This window comes from Canis lupus, chromosome 9, assembly GCF_048164855.1.
Source record: "Canis lupus baileyi chromosome 9, mCanLup2.hap1, whole genome shotgun sequence".
Classification (NCBI taxonomy): Eukaryota; Metazoa; Chordata; class Mammalia; order Carnivora; family Canidae; genus Canis; species Canis lupus.
Window position 1 is genome coordinate 70059258 of NC_132846.1, and position 18235 is coordinate 70077492.

The window sequence follows — 18235 nt, forward strand, 5'->3', positions numbered from 1 at the left end:
CAAATGTGACCCCTGAGGCCCAGGGCCGATAATTGTCTCAGCCCTTCCAGCCAGTGGATTCCAGGTTTGAGTCCTGGGCATGAAGGGGTAGCCAGGGGCTGGAAACGTGGCCAGCGGGAGATGCCGTAGGAAGCAGGCCAGGGAGGGCTTGGGCTATGGCTTGGGTGCCCAAGAGTGAAGACACAGTTGGGGTGTGGGTAAGGGCAGGAGCAGGTCCTCAACAAGGTCAGGCCTGAGGCTGCCTGTGAGGCCCCGCCCTCGAGTCCCACCTCTGCTGTGCGGCAGCTCACCCCCCCCCACCCCCGGCGCCTTGTGGTCTGCAGCAGCCAGCTGGGCCTTAGGGACATCCACGCCCAGAGCACACACTCTCACCTGTCCCGTTTTATAGATGCAGAAACTGACTTGGGGTCAGTGATTCCCTCCTGGTCAGACTGAGCTGGGTGGGAACTTCAGCTCTCCGGACCCTGGAGCCCCTTTTTCTGGAAATGCCCGGGCTGCCGGTCTCTGGAGCCAGCCTGGGCCCCCATGCCCGCTCTCACTTCCTGGACCATCTCTGTCACCCGGAAATCCCACCGCTCTTCCTCGACCTCTCCACATCCTGCCCCAGTGGCAAAGCAGGTGAAAATTAAAGATTGACCGGGTATCTTCGACTCAGCAGTCCCCCTCCTGAGAGTGCGCCCCATGGAAACAACAGAGACCCCAATGCAGGCCCGTGGGAGCACCCCCTGGTATCAAGTGGAAACAAGCCAAGGCGGATCTTGTGAGTGAAATCATGATGGTAACATGTTCTCCTACTGCCTGCCGGGCACGGCCCCAAGGGCTCCGCAGACACTGAGGGCTCCCCAGGCCCCCTCCTGGGGCCCCACCTGTCGGCGTGGGTAACAGGATTCCCGCTGTGCAGACCAGGACCTGAGGCCTAGGCCGCCTGGCGGTTCCCCTGGGTCACACCGCGAGGGCAGCCAGGGCCGGGGCCAAGCCTGGCTCAGCTCCCTGGCTCAGTGTCCCCCGGTAAACGCTCGGCCACACCTGGGGGACCACGGACATGACCAGAAGGGAGTTCCCAGGAGCTGTGGGGGCACAGTGTCCCAGACATGTCGGTAAGGGAAAGAAGCAAAGCATAGAATGACAGTAGAAAAGAAAATGTTTGGGCGCCTGGGTGGCTCCATTGGTTGAGCATCTGACTCTTGATTTCAGCTCAGGTCATGATCTCAGGGTTGCGAGATCCAGCTCTGCGATGGGCCTGGAGCCTGCTTGAGAGTCTCTCTCTCCCTCTCACTCTGCCCCTCCCCCTTTCTATATTTTTTGTTTGTTTGTTTAAAGATTTATTTATTTATTCATGAGAGACCCACAGAGAGAGAGAGAGGCAGACACAGGCAGAGGGAGAAGCAGGCTCCATGCAGGGAGCCCGATGCGGGACTCAATCCCGGGACTCCAGGATCATGCCCCGAGCTGAAGGCAGATGCTCAATCTCTGAGCCACCCCGGTGTTCCCCTCCCTCTCCCTGTGCTAAACAAGACAAACAAACAAACAAAAAAAACAAGCCAAAAAAGCAACAAAAAAGAAAATGTGGTGTTTGCTTGTCCTTGACTAGAAAGCAGGACCCAGACCTGGCCTGTGGGGCTTTCACTTTCTGTGCTCTCTCTCTTCCGTCTAGATTTTTTAAAAAAACAACTTAGAGTTATTCTTTTCTTATAAAATGTAAAAACACATTTTGGGATGTGTCAAGCCCCTTGGCTGGCAAGTCCGTGTGTGCAGTGGGGCCAGCGCCGCGCCCTGTTCCCAGAGCCCTTTGCGGCAGCCCAGGGCTGGGTTTCCTGTGCGATGTCAGTCTCCTCCTTGAGGACCGCCGGGCGGTGGCGGAGGAGGGCCTGAAGCCGGCCTTGGTGCTGATGGAGAGGAGTGGCACGGGAGGCTTCCCATGGGCCCTGCCTCCTGCCATCCATGCAAGACCCGGAGAGGTGACACTACCGGCCTGAGGCCACACATCTGGGAGAGGCGCAGCCCGGAGCCGAACCCAGGCTGTGGGCGTCCCTCCTGAGCTCTCCCCCGGCCGAGACCCCTGCCTGCCCAGCCACCCCGCGGCCTCGTTCCACCTGTGTCAGGTGGAGCCAAGTGTGAGCAGGTGACCCCACGCTGACTCTGTTCATTCCTTTGTATCGTGGACTGTCAATCCATCCGCCCCCACCCCGCCGCCCCCTCCATCCACCTGCCCATCCTTCGGCCCATCTGTCTGTCCATCCCTCCCTCCCTCCGTCTATCCATCTATCCACCCATTCATCCAATCTTTCATCTGCCCACGTGTCCATCCATCCGCCCGCCCACCCACCCATTCCCCGACTTGCTGTCCTGCAGCTTTATTGCCCCAGCCTCCCCAGGGTGGCCGTCCCGTGCGGTGCTGTGGGCTCAGGGGCGGTCTGGCCCGGCCCTGCCCGCCCGAAGCTCACAGCCGGCTGGGGGACTTCTGACCCGAACCGCAGCCCCGAAGGCTGGGGTGGGTGGCCTGTGTCTCCCGTGTCTGCTTCGGAGAAGGGTGAAGTCTGAGCATGTTTGTTTGGGAGACAAAGGGCCGGCGATACTTGGCTTCGGTGACCGGGGAGGTGACCGGGGAAAACACGCTGGTCTAGTATGTCACCGTCTGGGCGGCCCCTTGCCCGCCCGGCCCCACCCCCACACGCCCCTTGTCTCCTCCGTGCTCTGCTCTGTCCTTGGCGCTCACTGCTGTCCGGCAGCCCCTGCGCCCTTGTCATCTCACCTATTGGCGATCTGTCCCTGTCCCTAGAACGTAAGAACCACGGGGCAGGGACTCCTGTCTGTGGTTACTGCTGTGGTCTCGGAGCCGCTGGGGCTTGAATGCAGGCAGACGCTGAGCTGCGTCTCTCTAAAGGCCAGGCTGGGCATCGGGATCGGCCCTGCGCGGGCTGCATCCTGCCCTCTGCCCTCTGCCCTCTGCGTGGCGGCTGCCACTGCCAACTTGTCCTCCCCTCACCCTGCAGTGGCTGGGCGGCGGGGCTGGGGCTCCCCCTCCATCAGCACCCGGCCTGGTCAAGGCCAGCCTGTGTCCACCCAGCAGAAGACAAGAAAATAGGGAGACAACGGTCCCTGACCAAGGGCCACTGGGACAAGGCTGAGCCCAGTGACATCAACACCTGGCCCTCCTCGCCGGTCCTGCCAGCTTTCTGCTCAGCGGGACCTTGTTTGTGTGACCTGGGCAGGTGCACAGTCTCCTTAAGCCTGAGTGTCCCCGTGGCCACCTCACAGCACTGCCATGTGGGTCATATGGGAGCACGTGTGAAGCCCCTAGGAGGGCCCACTGGGTGACGGCCATGGGGGCAAAGCTCACGGGCACCAGGGCCTGGCCCCTGGCATCAGAAAGGGGCTGCTTGTTCCAGAGTGTCCGGCCATCCCATCCAGCCCTGCCACCTGCACGGCCTTGGCACATCCCCTTTGTTGGCCTCCGTGGCTCCATCTGTAAGATGGGGACCCTTAGCCCTGCTTCCCTCCGGGGGCTGTGATGAGGACCCCAGGAGCCGGTGAAGGAGTGGTGCTTGGTAGATGGGGCGCGCTGCCAGGGGTCACTGATTTTTTTACGAGGGTTGCAAGGAACCAGCAGGTGGAAGCTGCCTCTTGTGGGGGCCCCTTCCCCTTCCGAAGGCCCTGGCCTTAGTCAGAGGCCCAGTCAGCAGCCCTGGCCTCTGGTCCCTAGCTGTGGGCCCCTTGCTCAGGGAGCCCTGGTCAGTGCTGGGTGCTGGGGACCGAGCAGAGACAGGCCCAGCGGGGCCCGGGGAGCAGCAGACAGATGGGGTGCACAGGGACGGTGTGGGACCGTGGGACTGGGGCAGCGGGAAGGGCATGGAGCAGACACTGGGCTGTGACCGGTGTTTGCATGCCGTGGGGCAAGGGGGGGCTCGTGCAAACTGCCCGTGCTCGCCCCCACTTCCTCCCGCCAGCTGGAGCCCCCTGAGGACAGGACGGGCTCTAAGCCACCTCACTGCAGCCTCAGCTCCCCCCAGGTCACATGGTGTTTGTTGAGGGAATGAGGATGGAGCTTCGAGGGGTCCCGGGCAGGAGGAACCCAGAGGAGGCCTGAGGACGCCACAGAGGCCTGAGCCTGGGCCTGGTGGGGGACGTCCCCAGAGGTGTTTGGACCGGGCCTGGGGCCCAGCCCCGCAGGCAGTGTGGACAGCCAGCCTGTGGCCTCTCACACACTTCCTGATACCTGGGTCCCAGGGGCACTGGGACAAGGGTCGTCGGGGGGGCGGGGGGTGGGAGGGAGTCCAGCTGCCCGGTGCCTGGGTTTGGGCATTGACCCCACGGCCTCTGCCTTCGACGCCACTGGTCAGCGGGCTCCTGCGTCCTGTCCCTCCCCCGGCCCCGGTATTTAAGGTCGCCCGGGAGCTGACGAGCTGCTGTTGAGGCCACCCCGGCGGTGGCACGACTGCTGGCAGGCAGGCAGACCCGAGGGCCTCCCCCACCCCTGTGCCGTCCATGGATTTTGTCGCTGGAGCCATCGGAGGTAACAGACGGGGAGCTGGGGTGTGCTGGGCCCCGACAGTAGCCCCCCAGGGCAGGGGGCTCGAGGGGCGCCGGAAGTGGTCAGGACCTGGTGCGGCCGCAGGTGCTGGGAGGGGGCACGGGGTGGGGGGTCCGCACGGGCCTGACGTCTCGGCCTGGGGGCCCACGGCGGAGGGGCTGGGGGGGTTGGGGGGCTCACAGCCATCGGTGTGGGGAAGGGTGGCCGAGCTGCCGTCGGAACGGAGGGCCCGGGCGGGGTGGACAGTGAGGACAAGCAGGCCTGGGGCCGGAAACCCGGGCTGCAGGGGGTGGGCCGGGGAAGGGGGGAGGCCCTGCAAGCCCCCCCACCCGCGGCTGGCTGTGCTGTCCCGGCTGCTGGCCTCCCAAGCTGTTGTCCCTCCTGGGGGCAGCGCTGGTTGCGAAAGGCGAGTCCAGGGAGATAACCGGCCCGCTGGGAAACAGGCTGGGGCCGGGCTCCCCCGCACCGGGCCCTCGATCCTCCAGCCGGGGAGCCTGTTTGGGTGAGGCCCCCTCGGCCTTGCAGGTCTTGCGAAACAGCAGTGGGTGCTGGTCGATACTCCCAGGAATGGCGTGGGGTGCTCTCCCCCCGGGGCGGGGGAGCAGAGCTGACTCAGGACACACGGGAACCCTGGCCTCACCGGGCACCCTGCTGAGGCCCCAGGCCAGCTGCCGCCCTGGATGTCAGCCCCCCAAGGAGGAGGCTCAGAGAGGGGACTTGACTTGGCCAAGATCACGGAGCCAGGAAGGGCTCTCGAGTCCCGTGTCTGCTCCGGGCCAGGTCAGACCTGGGCTTGTCCTTGTGGAGGACAGACATGGCACGCGTGGGACAGCAGCCAGACCACGTGACGGGGACTCTGATCAACATGTTTTCCAGCACAGAGGCAGCCCAGATGCAGGGGTCAGGGAGGGCTCCAGAGAGGAGGCGATGGCGTGGCGGGGCTCTGATGGACGAGTAGGAGTTTGGTGAGGTCTGTGTGAGGGTCAAGGAGGGAATTCGAACCAAGTCATCCAGTCGGTCCTTTGCTTCATTTGCTTTGTTCACTCACTCCGCACTCGATCATTCATTCATGTGCATTCCTCGAGTCCCGGGATGCCAAGTGATCAGGGCAGAGCCCCGAAGGGCCTTATGGTCCTCAGGTGGCCCTCAGGGTATGTAACCCCAGGAATCTGTGGCTCTCTGGGCTCCCCATGGCAATGCCGGGAGCTCGGACACTGAGGCCCTGGTGTCAGGAAAGGAGAAAGAACAGGATGGTGGCACCCGGCCCTCTGCAGGGAGAGGGCCCTGGTCTGGGAAGCCTCACATCCCACTCTGTTCCGCTCAGACTTGTGGTTCCAGGCAGTCCCTCCCAGAGCCCTGGGTGACCTGGGCTTTCCCACCTCCTGGCCTTTGCTGGGTCTGTGCCTCAACCCCACACACCCCCCGCAGCTGGAAGGCAGGCCCATCACAGGCTGCCCGGCCTGGAGACACGGCCCAGCAGGTGTCGGGGCAGAGGCTCTCCCAAAATGTGGCCCCCGAGCTGAGGCCGTGGAGCGTCCCTGGCTTTCCCCAGCCAAGACCCAGGAGGAACTGCTAGAGGCTTGGCTGAGCCTCCGTTTCCTTCTCTGCATCAACGCGCTCAGGGTTGATGAGACATGGTGTGGACAGACGGGTGGGCTGATTGCCAGCGGGAGCGGGTTGCGGTTCGGCCCTGCCTCCCTCCTCACCTGCTCCCCTGCACCTCCTTCCAGGTGTCTGCGGTGTTGCTGTGGGCTACCCCCTGGACACGGTGAAGGTACGGCAACAGCCAGGCCTCCACCGGCCGCCCGAAGGCCCCTGAGACTAGGCTGCCCTCCAGGTCTCCTGCACCCACCCCTCCCTGAAGCCTGCTTCTCTCACAGGTCAAGATCCAGACAGAGCCCAAGTACAGGGGCATCGGGCACTGCGTGTGGGACACGTATCGCCGAGAGCGGGTAGGCCTGGGCCCCGGGTAATGGGCAGGAGGCGGTCAGGGCCTCAGACCCCGGGCCCGCCCACCACCCAGGGGAGGCTCAGCTCTGTCATCTGCCGGATGGCCTGCTGCTTTCTCTGAGGACGAGAGCCAGGCGTCGGCACAGAGGGGGTGCCGCCTTCAGGGGAGGGCCTGCAGGTGGCCTCTGGGGCCTCTGATGGTCAGGGAGGGACCTCAGGCGTTTGCGTTTGTCCCCTCGAGGAGGGGCACCCCTTGAAAGCCGTGCCGGGTGGAGCCGTTAGGTGTCCCCAGCGCCCAGCTCAGAGCCTGGTCCAGGGGATGCTGGTCGGGGGGTGAACAAATGCAAAAACAGCAACAATAAAGCATGCTATCCAACGTCCTCCTCCTCCTCCTCATCAAATAGCCGTCCCAGGTCCAGCCTGGCCCTCTGTCTCTTCATCCCCTCACATAACCTCGGAAGTGGAGTATTAGGATCCCCAGCTTACAGGCGGGGACGCTCAGAGCCTTGGCAGCCGGAGGCGGGCCCGAGGACCCCCGGCCAGGGAGGCCAGAGCAGGGCCCAGCCCCAGCCCTCTCCCCGGCCGGGCCTCCTGACTCGGGCCCTCGGGTCCTGTGTGTCCGCCCGCCAGCTGCGGGGCTTCTACCGAGGCCTCTCGCTGCCCGTGTGCACCGTGTCCCTGATCTCGTCCGTGTCCTTTGGCACCTACCGCCACTGCCTCGCGCACATCTGCCGATTCCGCTACGGCAGCCCCGACGCCAAGCCCGCCAAGACCGACATCACGCTGTCAGGATTTGCCTCTGGCGTGGTCCGCGTGAGTAGGGTGGGGGCGCGGGGGACCTCAGGACTGCAGGGTTGGGAGAGGCCGAGAGGCGCCCCCAGCCCAGCACAGGGGGAAACTGAGGCTGGGGCAGCGCACGGACTGCCTGAGGGCCGGGAGCTGTGGGTCAGGGCTCAGTGGGTTCTCGGCAGCTGCGTGACCTGGGGCAAGAAGCTGGGGAGCCTCTCTGGGCTTCTGGTCTCTTCACCCGTTAAGAGGCGTGGTGGCGATCCCGAGGGTGAGGGGTGTCAGGCCCCCAGCCGGCGCTGTTAGTAACATTAGTAGGACGATGTTATCGTTATTAAGTATTTAGTATTGTGTTATTCTTACACTAAAAGCTTACATCCGTTACATAATACACGCGTGACATTCGCATATTAATTATGTGATAACCACTCCCACGCGCCTGAGTCACACGTGTTTGCATGACTCCCCTCGTGTATGGAGGCCGCCCTGTGCCCGCGGAGCGTGCTGCAACAGCGAGCACTGGCTTTGAGCCCTGCTGCTCCGGGACGGCCGGGCCAGCGGCGGCTTCTTGGGGTCCGAGCCCCCCGGGGGTTCTGCGGGCAGCGAGAGGCTAAGGGAGGCCCGGCCCGCGGGCGTCTCCTTAGGTGCCCCCCACTCCCACTGCAGGTGTTCCTGACCTCACCCACCGAGGTGGCCAAGGTCCGGCTGCAGACGCAGACGCAGCAGCGGCGCCCCTCGGCCTCGGGGCCCTCGGCCGCGCCCCCCATGTGTCCTGCGCCCCCTGCGGGTTCGGTGCCCGGGCCCAAGTACCGAGGGCCACTGCACTGCCTGGCCACGGTGGCCCGTGAGGAGGGGCTGCGGGGTCTCTACAAGGGCAGCTCGGCCCTGCTCTTCCGGGACGGCCACTCTTTCGCCACCTACTTCCTGTCCTACACCATCCTCTGCGAGCAGCTCACCCCCGCTGGCCACAGCCAGCCAGGTGAGTGGGGGCCCGGGGCCTGCAGACGGGGGACAGGCACAGCGGGGATCGGGCCGGGAGAGCAGGCGCGGCGCCTCCCAGGGTGGGGAGCTCTGCGCGGGTCACGCAGGCCCTGCCCTGGCCCCCCCGCTCTGGCGGGCGGCTGAGGCGCTCAGCACCCCCCTCCCCCCGCAGATGTCTTGGGCGTGCTGCTGGCCGGGGGCTGCGCCGGGGTCCTGGCCTGGGCCGTGGCCACCCCCATGGACGTGATCAAGTCGCGCCTGCAGGCGGACGGGCAGGGCCAGCGGCGCTACCGGGGCCTCCTGCACTGCGTGGTGACCAGCGTCCGCGAGGAGGGGCCGCGCGTCCTCTTCAAGGGGCTGACGCTCAACTGCTGCCGCGCCTTCCCCGTCAACATGGTGGTCTTCGTCACCTACGAGGCCGTGCTGAGGCTCATCCGGGGCCTGTCCACGTAGCCAGCCCGACGCCCCCGGCGCCAACCCGCCAGCGGCTCCCGGACGTCGTAGTGCTGGCGGAGGCGCAGAGCGTGTTGGGGTCTGGGCCCCACTGAGCCGCCGGGACACCCAGATCAGCCGTGCTCGGGGCTTCGCCTGCCCGGCTACGCACCCCGAGGACGTCGAGGGGCCCATCTGCCACCAGCCTGGGGTTGGCCTGAGGGTCGCTGGAGCCAGGGAGGAGTGGGCCGTCGCTCGGAGTGGTTTGAGCATGCCGTCGGAGTCACAGCTCCCTCGTCACCCCTGCCGGCCGCCCACTGGCCGCCCTCCCCGCGAGGCCCCCACTCGGCTCTCCTCGGCTTGCTCCCCTGCAGCAGGCTGCTCAGAGACGGCGCTGGCCGGCCCGCATGGCCAGCGTGGCGCCGGGCCTGCTCACGCACCCTGTCCTGATGGGGGGTCCCAGAGACTCAGCGGGGAGCTGTGACAATAAACCACCTTCGGGCCTGCTCAGTGGTGCTCTGTGCTCTGTGGGGCGGGCCGCCGGCTTATCCTCAGAGGCCGAGCCCTCCAGACCGGTGTGGCCAATGTCCCCACTACACAGACAGGCACACCGAGGCCCTGCACTCGGGCTGGCTCCCCCCACTGGGCTTTCGGGGCGCTGAGCCCTGCCATGGGAGGCCACTCCGTCTTCAGCGTGAGGCTTGCTCTCCTCAGCAGCCCCATCCCAAACCCACCCCTTTCTGAGAGAAACTGGGTTCCAGCCCGTTCCAGTTCCTGGCCCCTCGGTTGCCCGGACAATTGGCCGTGAGCCACCTTTCCACAGGGGCCTGGAGTGGGGCGGGAGGGGGTGTGTCCTGAGCACTGCTGGGGGCCGGTCCCTCACGCAGGTCATCACAACCGCCTGACACCAGGTGAGCGGACAGCTCAGAGACGGGGCTGGCCTGCCCTCCGCGGCAGGGGTGGTGGGGGCCTCACACCCGCACTTCCGAAGTCCTCTTGGTGGCACCACGTGGCTTCCAGTAACGGGGGGGGGGGGGGGGGGGGGGAACATCGGGACCAGGGCTGGCAGGTACAGCCCTCTGGCAAAGCCAGCCAACACCTGCCTCCATCATACTCACTGATGCTGGCCTTGGCCATGTCTTTGGACTGAGGGACCAGTTCTGGCTCAACACAACTCTCTCCCAGGACACAGGGTGGGCCCTCCTGTCCCACTGACCCAAGCGTTTGCTCACACCTAGAGCTCTCCGCCAGGAACACCCTTCCCTCCTCTGATTCCACATCCCAGGCATTACCTCCTTCAGGAAGCTCTCCCTGCTTGACCACAAGGCTGCTTTTCAGGCTCCCACGGGGCCCTGGCTCCTTGTGGGGTCCCTCATCTGCCCGCCACCCATCATCCCGTTCCACCCAAGACTGTGAGCTGTCTGAGGGCAGCACGGGTCTGATTTGGACTCTCCGGCACAGGGCCTAGCACATAGTAGGTGCTCAGGGGGTGTGCAATGAAGCCCTGCTCTAGATTCCTAAAAGTTCATCCGGTTGCAAGTTAAAGACACAGTCTAGCCAGGTGCTAACAAGTTAAAGATGCTGTTCCAGCCAGGTGCTACCGAAAGGTTGCTAGGTCATCAAAACCCTGACCCCCAGATCCACTTTTGGCAAGAAGACCGGGGGGCCTGTTTGCTTTAGCCTTGGGAGGAGAGTTCTGGGCAGTGCTCTGGGCTCTGCCGGGCACAGCTGGGGAGCGTGGGGACTCCCGGTCACTGAGCAGCTGGCCCCGCCCATGGTGAGCAAATGGCTTTGCAGGACGTCCCACGTCCCACGTCCTCATGCTCCCCACAGCTTCCAGGTGGCAAGGCCCAACGGAGGGCCGACCCAGGCCTCCTTTAGAAATGGGGAAGAGAAGGTGGGCCCAGCTGGGTCTTCCCATCAATCCGGCTGTGGTAACAAAGTCCAGGCTGCACCTGAAATTCCCAGCGGGAGACAATGGGCAGTCTCCGGCCCATGGGAGAATCATGGGCCTCTGGGAGGGGCCTAGGGGCACAAGTCCCCAGGACTTGTCTGATGGCCGGGAGCCCCCTTCTGTTCTCGTCCTGATGTGTGTCCTTGGCAGTGTGCTCCCAGTGTCTACTGTGCCTTGTGCCCAGCCACGGCTCAGCCGCTGTCCCCACAGCCTGGGGGACTGGGGCGTGGGGGCCTGACCCACCCACAAGGGCAATCGGAGCTCCTCTGGCAGGAGTCCCCACGCTACACCTCCTGCCAACACCTGTTGGGCTGTTGCACTGGTCGGTCCTAACCTGGGGGATCTCTAGGGGATCCCCTAGATCCTGTTTTTCAGCAAACTGGGGACTGGAAGTGGCTGTGGCCCTTCCCAGCAGTGACCATTCTGAGTCACCTGACCTCTGAGCCAGGGATCTGCTGCTGCGGCTAAGGCTGAAACATGAGGTATCATTAGTCTTCTGCTCCAGGGAGGGGGTGGGGGTCCCCAGAGGTTAGGTGGCCTGCCCAAAGTCACACAGCCTATGTGGGAGGAGCTGGCCTGTGAGGGGCCACAGCCCCTCCCTCCTGTGGCCCCAATGCCGACAGCCACTGCTGCCCTGCTGCCCTGAGGACTTGCCATGTGGCCCCTCGTTTTATCTGCACAGCACACCCGGGATATGGGGGCAGGGAGTGATGGGATGTCCTTTAGCTGAGGAGGGCCACAGCCACCAGGTGAACTGGAACCGGACTGGGGCTCTGGTCAGTGGGCGCTGAGGTGGGGGAGGAGACGGATGAGGCTGTGCCACACACTGGTACCTGAGCACCTCCCAGGGTGGGACCCTCGGTGCCCTCATTTGTCAAATGGTCCGTCTGTGTGTGTGTGGAGACAGCAAGAGGCAGGACAGGCCTGCTCTGTCACAAACACAGTGTGGCCTTGGACAAATCCCACTGCCCTCTCTTGAGCCTCCATTTCCCCACCGGCAAGTGAGGCTGGGCAGGGAGAGGGAGCGTAGGGCCCATCCTGGCAGGGCCTCGGTTGGACGGGCAGCTAAGCTCAGACCCCAGTCTGGCTCCCGCACCACCCAGCCCCGCCGCTGCCCACCCCGTGGCCACGCCCTTGTCTGCGGAGGACAGCTGCTCACTGAGACACATCACTCCCAGGTGGCCTGGAGGACTCAAGGGCCGCCCTTGCACGGCCCACAGCGCTCGGCAGCAGGTGCAGCACAGGGGCTTGCTCCCTCCTTGAATCCCCAACAGAGAACGGCCACACACGCAGGACTGAAGGAAGTTTATTCACGCCAACAAGTGACATGAGGGAGTGGACCCTGCACCTCCAGAAAGCACAGACACCTCAACCAAGGGCCTTCCCTGAGATAGGTCTTCTGCTTTTCCAAACTCCACAGGGCGCACGATTAACCAGGCCTCCCGTGGACGTGCCGCTCAGGGCTTTGAGGGCTGCCGCACTTTCTAGCTACATCCACCTGCCCCAGGGCACTGCTCTGTGCAGAGAGACTTCCTCGCCAGTCAAGTGTCAAAACAAAAGCATCTGCAAAGACAACAGACCCCTCAGCATCTGGCACAACCAGCGTGAAGTGGCCACTGGCTTTCAGGGCGGAGTGTGGAGGATTATCTGGTGGAAACCAAGTATTAGTATATTCAGGGAGAAGCATGATTTCTGGAGTGCGGTACATGCATGGTGTGGAGCGTGGTAAGTGAACTGGAGTCTTGCCCACAGAAAGCTCAATTTAACAAAGCCCGGCCAACTCGGGCCAATATTCCACATGAAAAGCAGCTTTCGAGCTGGGGGCGCTCTCAGCCAAACACATCACAAAGCTATCAGCTGCCAATTCTTCTCTTAAGTCTTTTTAGACACGGGCTGAAATACATCTGTGCCCGTTATACTCCCCCACGTACACTTTCCAAAACATGTTTTAATTTACGATAATGCCGTTTAGATTCCAGGTACATACAGACTCCATATTCTTCCAGAGAGCAGGTTTGAAGAGAACGTGGGGAACGGCAGGAGCTGTCCTGTGGACCCCACAGACTGGCCAGGGGACAGGGAGCCAGAGGTCCCACACGTGGGGACTGCTCTGTGGGAGAGACTCCAGCTGGACTGTCTGACCACGAAATGTTAGGTGGCACCCGATCACCCCAAAACCCCCACAGGTTTTGCCCACAGGAGACAGAAAGGAGGACGTCACGGGAGGAAACAGTACTGATACGCACACAGGGCTTACAGACACCAGGCCAGTAATTACCGTGTGGCAGAGCCTACGGGTCGTGCTGATTTGACTGGGCTGGAATTACTGGTAAATTACATCTCTTTATAAGCACATATAAAAGGAGCGTTACTGAAAGTCGTAGGACAGCTTCCGGGGAGTCATGAACTCTTTCACTATCTCGTCGGTGACCTCCTTGCGCCTGGCTTGGTGCTCGGCGATCAAGGGCTGCAGAACCTCGATGAGTGTCTTCTTGAGCTCACCAGTGAGCATGTCGCCGCTGGTGTAATCCTGCCCCGGAGGAGACAGACCACGATGACAAGCCGCCCCACGCGCCTGGGCCCCTCACCTCCTCCGGGCGCCAGCCCAGCCTGCGGCACCCATGCGAAGCCTGGCGCAGGGCTGCGCTCAGAAGTACAAGAAACTGCACCTCAAACTCTGCTTTTCTTACAATGCCGAGGACCCCGACTGATGAGGGGCCACGACTCCCACCGACTGCCCACGCCGTCCCCACACCGGACGCCCGGCTGCCCCCTCCCGCCCTGCCAGCTTCTCCGCCTCCCGGTGCTGTACGGTCTGATCTGAATTTTTCACTGTAATCAGTTTTAAACATGTTCCTATGGAGAGTTCTCTCTTAGGACTGCTACGTGGGCAAGATTCTGAGGACTGGAAAACCCGAGGCAAAGGCTACAGATATCCTTTGGGCCCTTCATACTTCTCCCCCAGACCGCACGCCAAGAGGCAGCACCAGGACACTTGCCTCACCCGGGTGAGCCTTGAAGCACCTGCTGACACCACAACACAGGCTCCGCTCACTAGGTGGGGGAGTTGTTTTAGCTTTGATTCTGTCTTGTTTGGATGTACTTGTCTGTGGTGTCCAGCAAGGGGAGACTGCTGTGGGTGGCCACTGCACTGCAGCCTGTGCTTTCCTTTGTGAACTAGCTGTCCCGAGGCTCCCTGGCGCGTGGCTGAAGGCAGCTGGACCTCCCCCAAGGCCCAGGCCCTGAGGGGCTCCCACCACCCCTCATGTCCCACGTGAGAGAGCCAGGGGCCAGCTGGACCCTGCAGCCTGCGGGCTCACCTTCCTGATCTGCTCAAGCTTGTCATCATCCTCGAGGAAGAAGGTCAGGTACATGAAGGACACGTCCACGTCACAGTTGCCTCCAAACTGCCTGTGCTCCTCGATGGTGTCTCTGCCTCCAGAAAACGCATGCTTGTTGACCTGCGCCAGCAAGAGCAGAGATGCTAGTTGGTTGGGGCTGCCATGTGCGTGGAAACTGGCTGGGAGCTGAGTGTTGCAGTTGGGCCAGTGACTCCCAGGGCAGGGAGGTTGGGGTGCACAGTCGGGAGGGGCAGCCCCACAAACTGTTCCTCCCTGTCTGTCAAGCCAGTGTATGTGCCACTGAAGAGAAGTGGCACTGAAGGTGCTAACCGAAGAGAAGCAGGGAAAGGAGGGCGGACGCATTCTGAACCCCACCCCCCAAGAAACACAGGACAGAGCTGGGAAAGCCAAAGCACTGCCCATGCTGAAACGTGCAGGAAGGGTCCTCAGGTGATGGGTGGACACAAACCACCTTTAGGGTAAAAGAGACCAACTGGGAAGGGTCGCTGCTGCCTTCTCTGCCGAGGAAGGGAGAATGGGAGCCACAAGGATGGGGCTCAAAAGGGAGAGCAGAGCCCAGAAGTGCAAAGGGAGACAGTGCCTGCAGGCAGCCCCACCTCAAAATAGGCAGTTTTGGGGGCTGAAAAATAGGCTCAGAAACTAGCACAATGGTTTTTGGAATCACTGAAGGTATCGTGGAGAAAGCAGGGCTAAGGGGAGAGAGAAGAAAAGCCAAAAACGACAGTGTCCTCAACCTTCTTCCACGAGCATGCGAGACCCACTATGTACAAATGTCACCCTATTTTCCGTTAATGGGGAAAAGCGTGGGTGGAACTGTCGGTTCCCAGGTTGAGATGATTATTCCTCCTCCCCAGGACCTCAGAACAAATCACTAACTAGATGCTCCGGGGCACAGACAGCGGCAGGTCGACAGTGGGGAGGCCAGAGAAACCCACCCCTCTGGTGGGAGCCCCTGTTCCGTGCGCCCCGTGAAGGGAAAGTGCTGACGGCAGGACGCTGGGAGAGCAGAATAAAGACAAGTGCACGTTCGTCTTCCCTCTCCTTCACAAAACAGAGCAAATTGTAAAATAAATCCAACACAAGCAAACCGCAAGAACTATGGAGACTATAACCAGGAAGAGAAAGTGCCGGTTCTGGGCTCTCCCGAGCTCTGGCGCCCTTGGCCAGGGGCTGGGGGCTGACGGGGGCCTCTTCCTGGGCCTCAGGGAATACACTCCAGGGCTAGGAAGCAAGTCCTGAGAACAGAGCTTCCCGGGCTCCAGGGGCTGGATCTGAAGGAGACCCGAGGGCCCCGGGACGGTTCCTGGTGCTGGTCTGAGGGCAAGATGAGGAAAGGCGGGCCTACTGTATGTTTTCTAGGATGCGTGGATGCCGCTGGCACCCACACACTACTCCTCCCTGGGCGAGCCCCTCGGGAATGATGGCACAAAGATGTGCCATGAATGGTGGGCATCACCGTTACGACATCCTTTAATTCCCAACACCCCAGTGACTTCCGTATTGCTTTCGCCACCTTACATGTGCAAATGGGGCACAGTGTCAAGGACTTCCTGGATGGAGCAGTGAATGGCAGGGCCGGGCTGACCCTTCCTGGGACACCAGTCTTCTGACAGTAGCTTTACGTTTGCCTGGTGTTGGACTGGCCACTCCGCAGTGCTGCTGGGGCCTCACTCACTGGGTTTGGGTTGGTGTGGGGAGCAGCCTTGGCTATGGGAACTAGAATGCAGCTACCAGGATCCACAATGACAGAGCAAGTGACATGTACCACAACCAGTATGATCTGGCGTAAAAGGAAACTATGCGTAGCCAGGCTGTCTGGGCTGAGGGGCGACGGGAGAACCTGATTCAACCACCAAACTCCAAGAGCTGGTGTGCTCTGGCTGCTACCATCCAAGGGGACAGCTGAGCTGGGGTGCAGGAGCTCCTAGCCTCAGGGCCGAGTGGCCACTAAAAGGGTCTTGTGATCAGAAATCACAAGTGGGCGGCCAGGCTGGTGCACTGTGCTACAGACACGTCGCAGAAGAGGGAGCTCCACACTCCAAGGCTGCCTGCAGGAGGTACCGGCTGGGCGGGCTCAGGCCGGCCCGTGCCACAGCCTCCGGCCTGTGTTGGCCTCTACTGCAAAGGAGCTGACCAGGTCGTCATTCTGAACTAAATTCTTCGATCTGGGCAGCACTTTACGGCTCACAGACACTTGTTATACGCTGTCTCATGAGAGCCTTGTCTCGAATCTATGAAATCAGTACAGCTGCGCCCACTTCGCAGAGGTCTCCCAGGACAGCAAGGACACTGGCCAAAGGCAGTGAAACGGCAGGGTGCAGACAACCTGGGGCTCCTGACTCCAGGCCACAGGAGGGCCTGTGCAGCCAGGGAGTGGGTTCCGGTGCCAGCCTCACCACTCTCACTTGCTTCCGTCATTTTGGATCCTGGTAGCTGCATTCTGGTGCCCACAACCAAGTAGTGGATGTAGGAAGCTGCCTGGGCCCTCTGAGTCTTGGTTTCATTGCCTACAGGACAGACACGGCTCCCCAGGCGGTTGTCAGGACTCAGTGAGATTACATGGGCGAGCATGTGGTGACGCAGCAAAGGCTACTGCTGTTATTTTTGGGAGGGCTAGAGCAGATGTCCTGCCCCTGGCCGGTGTGGAGGCTGATTCTGGAGTAGAGGGTGGGCGTGGGAACTGAGAACAAGGGCCTGGCCAGATCCTGTCCTGCCTCACAGGCTGCTCACAACCCTGGTGGCCTCTGTAGCTGTGTGCTTCCTGACTTCATGCTCACTGCCCACTCTGCCCTTGGGGTCTTGCTGGTCCCTGAGTGGGGAAAATGTGGCAACAAAAAAACAAAAAAACAAAAAAAAAGAAAAAAAGAAAAAATGTGGCAGACCCAAAAATAACTTCTTTAAAACAACTAAAAATGCAAACAAAATGCCTTCTCTTCTGGAGAGAAGAGAAGCCTTTCTCTCTCTTTTGTACTCCATGCTTTGGAACTTCCAGCAAGTAGTGAAAGGGGAAGAAAAAGCCCTAAATATACCGGCTTCCAAGAGAGTTGGCGGTGGCTACTTCCTGGAAGAGGGTTTGGACATTCCCTATTGTCAACCAGAACCTGCTAGGAACTTCGGAAGGGTCAGGGGCAGTGACTCAGAGGGTTGCCTTACACAACTCAAATAGATTTGGTCACTTCCGCTGTAAACGTCTCACCCACAAACACACACTTGATTCCAAATAGAATGTCGACAGCTTTGTGGGACAGCGGGGGGACTGTACCTGTACTGGCAGTTCAGCCCCGAGCAACAGAAACAGGGCCCTGGGAAAGAAAAAAGCTCAAACAAATTCCTAATTCTCATTTCTTTGGTGACTGGACAAATATTTGTTGAGCGCCTGCTGCATGCTGGGCTGGACAGGGCTGTCCTGTTGAAGGGCACCCTCCCACTCCCAGTCTCCATGAGAACATGTGGCCCCTAAGCCCCACCTTGGTCAAGCTGGTCATCCTCTCTGGCCCTCATCCCTCTAAAGGCACTCACCACTATCCCCCCCCACCCCCCCGTAAGAAATAAAGCCAGAAAACATAAAGCACCTGGTCCATTTGCTGGACTACGGCTGTTGCTCAAACGTACTGGAATATTTTCTATCATTTACTTTAAAGAAAACTGCCATGACTTAGCTTCCAGGGCAGAGTGTTTGTGAGAAACGCAGAGAAGACAAAAAAGAAGGAAAATCCAAGGTTTTCCCTAAATGAAAGGACACAGAATAAATTGAAGTCTGGGAGCAGGGTGGGACCAGGGACAGGCCACCTCAAGGTCGCAGGCAGCAGCCACTGATCCTGGAACCCAATGCTGTGGCGGAGCAGGCTGGATGGACACGTGTGTGTGCAGGTCTGTGGGGCGTGTTCCGCCCTGTGTACACAGGCTGCCCCTCCGCCCTGGGCAGTGCTCACCTTGGTCTTGATCTGCTTGGCGGTGTCTGTGAGGAAGATGGAAGAGTTGGGGTCGCTGGCGCTCATCTTGGTCTGGGCCCCCTGCAGGGCTGGGAAGAAGGTGGAGTGCAGCAGGGCTGGTTTAGGGTAGCCAATCCTGGGGGCGACGTCTCTTGTCATCCTGAAGTAAGGATCCTGGGGGAAGAGAGGGACCTCTGAGGACAGCTGGCACCACGGGATGCTCCCGGGCCCCCAACTCGCTAACAGGATTGCCCCCCGCCCAACACCTTTTAAAACCTCCTTTCCCATCCAAGAGTGCAGCGCCCCA

General features: G+C 61.5%; 2 protein-coding genes across 11 annotated transcripts in view; one reads left to right on the top strand and one right to left on the bottom strand.

The window, feature by feature from the left end:
* Positions 1 to 4383: 4383 nt before the first annotated feature.
* Positions 4384 to 9190, top strand: SLC25A47 (solute carrier family 25 member 47). Of its 2 annotated transcripts, XM_072839955.1 has the most exons (6): positions 4384 to 4513; positions 6262 to 6305; positions 6412 to 6483; positions 7112 to 7294; positions 7934 to 8246; positions 8421 to 9190. In XM_072839955.1, exons 1-6 carry the CDS (start codon positions 4486 to 4488, stop codon positions 8699 to 8701), a joined length of 921 nt encoding a protein of 306 aa, XP_072696056.1. In that variant the 5' UTR covers positions 4384 to 4485; the 3' UTR covers positions 8702 to 9190. The 2 variants fall into 2 exon arrangements, with proteins under 2 accessions (XP_072696056.1, XP_072696058.1); XM_072839957.1 differs by lacking the exon at positions 6262 to 6305 and having other exon boundaries at positions 4397 to 4513.
* Positions 9191 to 11924: 2734 nt separating this feature from the next.
* Positions 11925 to 18235, bottom strand: part of WARS1 (tryptophanyl-tRNA synthetase 1) — a 34353-nt gene continuing 28042 nt past the window's right edge. For 5 of the 9 annotated variants that reach the window (XM_072839947.1, XM_072839950.1, XM_072839949.1 and 2 more), the window contains 4 exons: positions 17929 to 18102; positions 13955 to 14095; positions 13007 to 13164; positions 11925 to 12197 (listed from right to left, as the gene is read on the bottom strand). In XM_072839947.1, coding sequence (XP_072696048.1) covers positions 12176 to 12197; positions 13007 to 13164; positions 13955 to 14095; positions 17929 to 18102 — 495 coding nt within the window. In that variant the 3' untranslated portion in view covers positions 11925 to 12175. Of the gene's footprint in view, positions 13165 to 13954; positions 14096 to 17928; positions 18103 to 18235 lie in introns of all 9 variants that reach the window. The other 4 variants (XR_012037205.1, XR_012037206.1, XM_072839953.1 and 1 more) reach the window with 2 other exon arrangements.

Bases quoted from the DNA above. Each gene is read 5' to 3' on its own strand.
- SLC25A47 (XM_072839955.1), top strand. From the start codon at position 4,486: ATGGATTTTGTCGCTGGAGCCATCGGAG. The intron at 4,514-6,261 runs GTAACAGACGGG...ACCTCCTTCCAG, and splicing joins TGTCGCTGGAGCCATCGGAG to GTGTCTGCGGTGTTGCTGTG. The intron at 6,484-7,111 runs GTAGGCCTGGGC...TCCGCCCGCCAG, and splicing joins ACACGTATCGCCGAGAGCGG to CTGCGGGGCTTCTACCGAGG.